This window comes from Hylobates moloch, unplaced genomic scaffold (genome assembly GCF_009828535.3).
Source record: "Hylobates moloch isolate HMO894 unplaced genomic scaffold, HMol_V3 SCAFFOLD_18, whole genome shotgun sequence".
Classification (NCBI taxonomy): domain Eukaryota; kingdom Metazoa; phylum Chordata; class Mammalia; order Primates; family Hylobatidae; genus Hylobates; species Hylobates moloch.
In genome coordinates, this window is record NW_026652293.1 from 10,823,513 (window position 1) to 10,831,743 (window position 8,231).

The following is an 8,231-nucleotide window of genomic DNA, read 5'->3' on the forward strand; positions in this document are numbered from 1 at the left end:
CCTTCTGCTCTACTTTCAGCCTGTCTCTGGTTCATCGTTACACTCTGCGCTCAGCACCCGCAGACTCAAGAGATTTCCCATCCCCCAATTTAGCATGGTTCTACCTTAGGCAGAACGCCCATCCAGTTCGGATATAAGCGGGTCGAAGTGGCAGGGACCACCTCGCTGGGAGGAGAGGCTGGAGCCGCGGTCTTAAAAGATCTTGGGGCCTGGCGCGATGGTTCACGCCTGTAATCTCAACACGTTGGGAGGCCGAAGCGGGTAGATTATTTGAGCCCTGGAGCTCGAGACCACCCTAACCAACACGGTGAAACCCAGTCTGTACTAAAAATACAAAAAAATTAGCCGGGCGTGGTGGCGCACGCCAGTAGTCCCAGATACTCGGGGGGCGGGGGCAGAAGAACCACTTGAACCCGGGAGGCGGAGGTTGCAGTAACCGAGATCGCGCCACTGCACTCCAGCCTGGGCTACAGAGCGAGGCTCCCACTCAAAAAAAAAAAAAAAAAAAATCTTGAATAAGCACCAGAGACCCTGAGCCACCGAGCAGCGAAAGGAAAGGGTGGCGCGCAGAGGGGCCCAGCCCCGCCTCTGCCGGGCCCCGCCTCCAAAAGGCCCTGCCGCCGACGCCTCCTGCTAGGCCCCGCCCCCGACAGACACCCCCCCGGCCAGGCCCCGCCTCCTGCCCCCCCAACCGCGAGGTCCCGCCTCCTGCCAGGCCCCGCCTCTGGCCTGCCCCGCCCTCCGACCCGCCGCGCGGCGCATTGTGGGATCTGTCGGCTTGTCAGGCGGTGGAGGCAAAGGCGCTCCGTCATGGGGATCCAGCCGGTAAGACCCTCGTTCAGTATCCTCCACTGGGGGACCCCTCCCCATCTGGTTCTGGCCACTCAGCTCCGGACCAGGGGCTGTCGCTGCCGACCCCGCCCCGCAGGGCTCTGGGCCCAACGTGGATGCTGGGGTCCCGATCCCGCACATCCGGGCTCGGGACCCCGCCAGGTTACCCCTCTGCCCTTGGCATGCCTCCGCGCTGGAGCTCGGGATCGCCACCCCTGGGACGATCACCACCCAAGCCCCGGGCTCTTACCCAGCCTGGCGGTCACGCTGCCTCCTCTACCCACAGAGCCCCGTCCTGCTGGCCTCCCTGGGGGTGGGGCTGGTCACTCTGCTCGGCCTGGCTGTGGGCTCCTACTTGGTTCGGAGGTCCCGCCGGCCTCAGGTCACTCTCCTGGACCCCAGTGAAAAGTACCTGCTACGACTGCTAGACAAGACGGTAAGTTGGGGAAGAAAGGGCCAGGGTGAAGGAGGGGACCAGAGTGCTCCTGGCATGGAGGGTACAGCACCCATGGTGGATGGGATGTCCAAGGGATGTGGCAGCGCCAGGCGCGCTTGGTGAAACACTTGTGTCCTCCACCCTCCAGACTGTGAGCCACAACACCAAGAGGTTCCGCTTTGCCCTGCCCACCGCCCACCACACTCTGGGGCTGCCTGTGGGTAAGGAAAGTGTGGAATGGGCTCCTTTCCCTGGTATCCTCAGAAGGTGACTCCCCTCCTGGGGTCTCATGAAGCATGCTGCTTCAACCGGTTTGCTCCACACACCATTCCCCTTCCCCCACTTGGCTCTGCATCCTCCAAGCTGTGAGATGCCACTGGGCCCCTCTAGGGTGTGGCTTCCATGACCCCCATCCAGCTTTAACACTCAACAGTCTTGCCTCTTCCCTGCAGGATTTGCTAATTACTCCCTCTGAGCAAGCACTACTAACTTTTTCCCATTGCCCAGAGCCTTTTGACTCATCTGTCAAGGTCCTGGCAGTAACTGGCAGGAAACGCTGGAAATAAGCGTTTCCTCAACTGGGCGCTTACAGAGATCCAACTGAGGGCTCAACGGGGCAAATCTTCCCTGCCTGGTAGCTCCTTGGGACCACAGCAGGAAGCAAGACATCTTGTTCTCTCAAATCTCTTTGAGTATTTTGAGGGATGCAGCACATCACAGATAACCCTTATGTAGCTCTCTGCATGGTCCCCAGGCAAACATATCTACCTCTCCACCCGAATTGATGGCAGCCTGGTCATCAGGCCATACACTCCTGTCACCAGTGATGAGGATCAAGGCTATGTGGATCTTGTCATCAAGGTAAGGGGCTAGGAAGGGACTCAGGGGCTGCTTACCCATTCTTTCTGGGATTTGTAGAAATTTCTAAGATTTGCCTGATAGCAAGAAATGGTATGTACTCTGTGGATATGAAGAAATTACGAGCTACTCAGGAGACTGAGGCAGGAGACTTACTTGCACCCAGGAAGCAGAGGTTGCAGTGAGCCGAGATTGCACCACTGCACTCCAGCCTGGGCAGCAAGACCAAACTCTGACTCAAAAAAAAAAAAAGAAAGTATGTAGATGGGGAAAAGATAGCACATATCTGATCCCTGCCCCAGCCTCAGGGAGGTTTAGTCAACATGGGGCTCAGAAACCAGTGACATTCCAAATAAGGTATTTTTCTCTCTGTCTTATAAGGTCTACCTGAAGGGTGTACACCCCAAATTTCCTGAGGGAGGGAAGATGTCTCAGTACCTGGATAGCCTGAAGGTTGGGGATGTGGTGGAGTTTCGGGGGCCAAGCGGGTTGCTCACTTACACTGGAAAAGGTAATGACCTGTCTTCTCCTTGAGCCTGTCTCCCACTTTATCAGTTCCCATAGTCCTCTTGGCACAGTATGGCTGTGTGTACACATGTGTATGCACGTGTGTAAGGGCCAGGGCCACCCTTCCTTCTAAACATAGTACTGATACAATAGAAAGGCGTGTTTCTCAGCCCCATTTGCCACAGAAAGCAGTTCCTCCTCCACTTGAATTCCCTAGCCATGGCAGCTGTGGAGATTACTAAAGCAAACATGTGCCCCTCTTCCCCTCCTTCAAAAATTTGCCCCCCTGGGTGAGCTGTGGAGCAAGCCAGAGATAGCTTGCAGCCCTTCCCATGGGAACAGCTGGGTGCATTAGCAAGTCCCTGGAGTTGCTGTGTGCCACTTGGGAAAATAGATTCACACCTGGCTCCGTGCCTGTCTCCTTCACCAGGGAGTGACACTTTGCCAGAAGCAGCTGATACGCTGTGTGGCCCTGAACTAACTCACAGATAGCCCTGGCCCCATTGTCCCTCAAGTATATTATTGTCAGGGCTGGCTCACCTCAAGCTTCCACCAAAGCTCCAGGATCAGATGTCATAGCAGCTGCTCAACTGGCCTCGGGCATATTTTCAACTCTGCATTTGTTTTCTAAGTTCGCTGTATTGACTTTATTTTTCCACTGCTCTCTTCACCTCACTTCTCAGGGCATTTTAACATTCAGCCCAACAAGAAATCTCCACCAGAACCCCGAGTGGCGAAGAAACTGGGAATGATTGCCGGCGGGACAGGTGCATTACACTGAGGGCCTTTCTCTCCCACCATTGTTGACTGTTGCCATGCAAATTCCTAGGTGACCCTCTGAAGATTGGTAATCATAGCCAAGCTGTTCATCAGGGGATTTCCAGCAATGCTTAGAACTCCCTAGTATCTGAAAAACAAAATCATAAGCAGGTAGAAACCAAAAAAATATTTTAACTGATGGAATTAGAGAAACAAATTAAATGGGCTTTCCTCATATTGAATGGATCTAATAGTTTTCAGGTGAGAGAAGAGAGAAGCAGCTAGGAATGACTAGCTAGGAAGAAAGAAAATTAACACTGGACACTACTATGTATTAGACACTGTGTAGTCTAATACACTACTATATATTAGACACATAAATTAGACACATATATAGGTATCTATGAAGTAGGTACTAGCCTTTTCCTTTTACAGAGAGACAATGGAGGTCCAGAGAGGCTAAATGATTTCCACAGGATTATTTCACTGGTAATGGCCTGGAACAAAATTAGTATTTGGCTCTGCCTAATGCCTAAGTACATGCACTTAACCTCTGCAAATACAGTGTTCTAGAACCCTCATCATTGAATCCGGAGGTACTTGTAGTCATCTGTGACATTGGAGTCCTAGCCTCCAAAGGACTTTCAGAAGAGTCTTAGATTAGTTCCTAAGGAAGATTTCTACAATATGAACTTAGATGAATTTGAAGGGTGCCCAGAAATACAGATGTTGGAGAATATGCAGGAAGAGTTTAGAGGATGAGAATCCTAAAGGAAAATGGAGTGGAGTGGTGAATGAGCAGAATGAAGATGAAAGGGCTGGTCAGCTAAGGAGCCAGGACAGGGCAGAGAGTGTGGCCAGTACATTTCACTGTCGGGTATCTTCATGCAGGAATCACCCCAATGCTACAGCTGATCCGGGCCATCCTGAAAGTCCCTGAAGATCCAACCCAGTGCTTTCTGCTTTTTGCCAACCAGGTTGGTTTGTTTCCCTCCACCCTAAGACTTCAAAGTTGTTGTGTGGGTAGGGCTGAGAGACGTGGTATGGATGGGCAGAACTGGCCCAGTGCCCTGTTTTAGCCTCTGCACGAGGTCCCCTCTGTAAGGCACACAGTCCTCTTTCAATAAGGAGGAGAAAGGACAGAGCAGTGAATCAAATTCCTTCCCTGGCCCCCAAGGAAAGAAGAAAACTTTTTTTTTTTTTTTTTTTTTGAGACAGAGTCTTGCTCTGTCACCCAGGCTGGAGTGCAGTGGCGCAATCTCGGCTCACTGCAAGCTCCGCCTCCCGGGTTCACGCCATTCTCCTGCCTCAGCCTCTCCGACTAGCTGGGACTACAGGCGCCCGCCACCACGCCCGGCTAATTTTTTATATTTTTAGTAGAGACGGGGTTTCACCGTGGTCTCAATCTCCTGACCTCGTGATTCACCCACCTCGGCCTCCCAAAGTGCTGGGATTACAAGCGTGAGCCACCGCGCCCGGCCTGAAAGAAGAAAACTTTTAAGGCATCTAGTCTGGAGCACAGAAACTTAGATCTTCTTGGTTAAATATTCATCTTTGTTCCTCATAATGTGTAGATAAAGGCTGTTCCCCTCTTCTCCTCATCCTAACTCCCTAAAAGCACTGCAAGTCTTATTTCCTAGAACTTTTGCTTTCCCTTAACATTCTTTTTCTTAGTTGGAAAGTTGTATAGCAGAAAACTTTTTATGTGGGCCTGAGAAGACTTCTAAAGACTTTGCTTCCCCTTTGCGTTTCAGACAGAAAAGGATATCATCTTGCGGGAGGACTTGGAGGAACTGCAGGCCCGCTATCCCAATCGCTTTAAGCTCTGGTTCACTCTGGATCATCCCCCAAAAGGTATCCTTCCCATTTCTGGACATCCCACTATCCCCTCATCATCAAAATCAAAGCCTTGCCCCTTTGTGAGTTCTGGCTTTGTTGAAATCAACCTTGCCTCACACTGCCAACTCGGAAGTCTGAGTGCACAGACACAGTGATCTCCTGGTCCCTTTCCTTTGGGTTCCTGTTTACCAGGTGGGTGACAGGGATGGCTGTGCTGCTAAGGCTCAGCTTGAGGCAGGCTGAGTATACCCATTCCCAGCTGCTGCTACCACTTGACACTTTCTCCAGAGCCTTTCAGGACCCTCCCCAGTCTCATAGCACCACACCCCCTTGCCAGCATGTATCTGGAGTATTAAGTACTTTCTTCTCCCCATACTTCAGATTGGGCCTACAGCAAGGGCTTTGTGACTGCCGACATGATCCGGGAACACCTGCCTGCTCCAGGGGATGATGTGCTGGTACTGCTTTGTGGGCCACCCCCAATGGTGCAGCTGGCCTGCCATCCCAACTTGGACAAACTGGGCTACTCGCAAAAGATGCGATTCACCTACTGAGCATCCTCCAGCTTCCCTGGTGCTGTTTGCTGCAATTGTTCCCCATCAGTACTCAAGTACTATAAGCCTTAGATTCCTTTCCTGAGAGTTTCAGCTTTTTTCAGTTACATCTAGAGCTGAAATCTGGATAGTACCTGCAGGAACAATATTCCTGTAGCCATGGAAGAGGGCCAAGGCTGAGTCACTCCTTGGAAGGCCTCCTAAATCTCCCTGTGGCAACAGGTCCAGCAGAAGCCCATGGAGCAGTCTCTTCCATGGAGTAAGAAAGAAGGGAGCATGTACGCTTGGTCCAAGATTGGCTAGTTCCTTGATAGCATCTTACTCTCACCTTCTTTGTGTCTGTGATGAAAGGAACAGTCTGTGCAATGGGTTTTACTTAACCTTCACTGTTTAACCTATGAGTACATCTGTGCCTGTGAGTATAAGTTGAGCATACTTCCAGAGGTGGTCTTATGGAGATGGCAAGAAAGGAGGAAATGGTTTCTTCAGATCTCAAAGGAGTCTGAAATATCATATTTCTGTGTGTGTCTCTCTCAGCCCCTGCCCAGGCTAGAGGGAAACAGCTACTGATAATCGAAAACTGCTGTTTGTGGCAGGAACCCCTGGCTGTGCAAATAAATGGGGCTGAGGCCCCTGTGTGATATTGAAAGGGTTGTTGTGTCTGGGGTCCTTGTTTCCAAATCCCCGAGGACCTAGGGAGGAAGGATTTGCCACCACAGAACTCTCCCCGGCGTTCCAAAGAACCTTTGAGAATTTGTACCATGTGCTGAAATGTGAGCTGCCAGCAGACTCAGTGATCGTCTCAGCAGCTGTCTCAGCAGAGCCAGAGCTCTGCTTCTCCCTGGAGGCTCTCAAGGTGGGGGAAGGAGAACACACATTAGAGGGGACATTTTTGAGCCCAGCTGCCCCTCACAGTGTTCCCTTGATATGCCACTCTTCCCCTTCTTTCTTCTCTTGGTCTATCCTTCGCCATATTTATCCTTCAGGGAACCTGGCACACAAATCAAAGTGTTGTCTTTCTGTTTGGAAGGGAAGCCTTCTTCCTTAAAAAGTAACCTGACATCACCAGCCCTGGCCAGAATTGTTGATGCCCGGATAGAGTTGGCCTCCCTCAGGCTCATCTGTCCTGAGTGCCCTTCTCCTCTGCTATGGAGCATGACCCAATCTACTCCCTTTCCCAGGGTAGGACTAGGGCAGCCTCTCCAGATTCTTCCTTGTTACTCTCATTGCAACAAAACAATGTGGTGGACTCAGAATGAAGGTTGACATTGCTTTTCTGCTTTTCAGCAACTGTCTATTGCTGTTTCTGGGGCTTCTGGGAAAAAGGTTTGTGGGACCCTCAGAATTCACTCCTCCCTAGGGCAGAACCTTCGGTAAATTCTGTTGGTGGTGTTCCATCCAACATTTCTTGATCAGCTAATATATGTATGGCACTGGGCTCTGTAACACAGTTTCAGCCACCTCACCTCCAGGAAGGAAAATCTTGCTTAGGAATGTTGGGCTCAGACAGTGAAGCAGTCTTGTAAAGAGAATTTCCTGCGTGGAAGATCACCATTCCTTGTCTTGCATGGGTTTTTGCCTCAGCCACTCAACATACAAATGTTTATTAAGGATCTGGCATGTGCCAAGCACTGTGCGAGGCCCTGAGGATACAAGTGTGACCAACACTGGTCTTAGACCCCCAAAGAACTCACAGTCTAAGACAGACAAGTGACAAATAATTTTTTTTTTTTTTTTTGAGACAGAGTCTTGCTCCATCGCCCAGGCTGGAGTGCAGTGGCGCAATCTCGGCTCACTGCAAGCTCTGCCTCCTGGGTTCACACCATTCTGCTGCCTCAGCCTCCCAAGTAGCTGGGACTACAGGCGCCTGCCACCATGCCCGGCTAACTTTTTGTATTTTTAGTAGAGACGGGGTTTCACCGTGTTAGTCAGGATGGTCTCGATCTCCTGACCTCGTGATCCGCCCACCTCAGCCTCCCAAAGTGTTGGGATTAGATGCGTGAGCCACTGCGCCCAGCTGACAAGTGACGAATAATTATAACATGGTGTGACTAATACCATAGCAGAGGTACATACAAAGTGCAGCTGGGAAGAGGTTGAGAAAGATTCAGAAACGGAGGAAGGGGGGAAAGAGAGGTAACATTTTTGACAGCCTGGGCAACATAGTGAGACCCTATCTCCACAAAAATAAAAAATTAACTGGGCATGGTGGCACAAATCTGTAGCCCAGCTACTTGGGAGGCTGAGGTGAGAAGATCCCGTGAAGCCCAGGAGTTCGAGGCTGCAGTGAGCTATGATCTTATGATCACACCACTGTACTCCAGCCTAGGTGACAGAGTGAGAGCCTGTCCCTAAAAATACAAACAAAAATAGTTTTGAGTTAACAGCCATGTACCAGGTACTGTGCTAAGTACTCGATCTACATCACATAATTTAATCCTTATGAT

At 50.9% G+C, this 8,231-nt stretch overlaps 1 protein-coding gene across 1 annotated transcript; it reads left to right on the plus strand.

Moving 5' to 3' along the window:
* The first annotated feature begins 741 nt into the window (after positions 1-741).
* LOC116457861 (NADH-cytochrome b5 reductase 1) lies at positions 742-6,433 on the plus strand. Its single transcript, XM_032137348.2, has 9 exons — positions 742-825; positions 1,118-1,267; positions 1,416-1,488; positions 2,022-2,128; positions 2,507-2,636; positions 3,316-3,399; positions 4,283-4,368; positions 5,146-5,245; positions 5,612-6,433. Exons 1-9 carry the CDS (start codon positions 811-813, stop codon positions 5,782-5,784), a joined length of 918 nt encoding a protein of 305 aa, XP_031993239.1. The 5' UTR covers positions 742-810; the 3' UTR covers positions 5,785-6,433.
* The last annotated feature ends 1,798 nt before the right edge of the window (positions 6,434-8,231 follow it).

Coding starts and splice junctions, on each gene's coding strand:
- LOC116457861 (XM_032137348.2), top strand. Junction 1,489..2,021: donor CACTCTGGGGCTGCCTGTGG/GTAAGGAAAGTG, acceptor CATGGTCCCCAG/GCAAACATATCTACCTCTCC. Junction 5,246..5,611: donor TCTGGATCATCCCCCAAAAG/GTATCCTTCCCA, acceptor CCCATACTTCAG/ATTGGGCCTACAGCAAGGGC.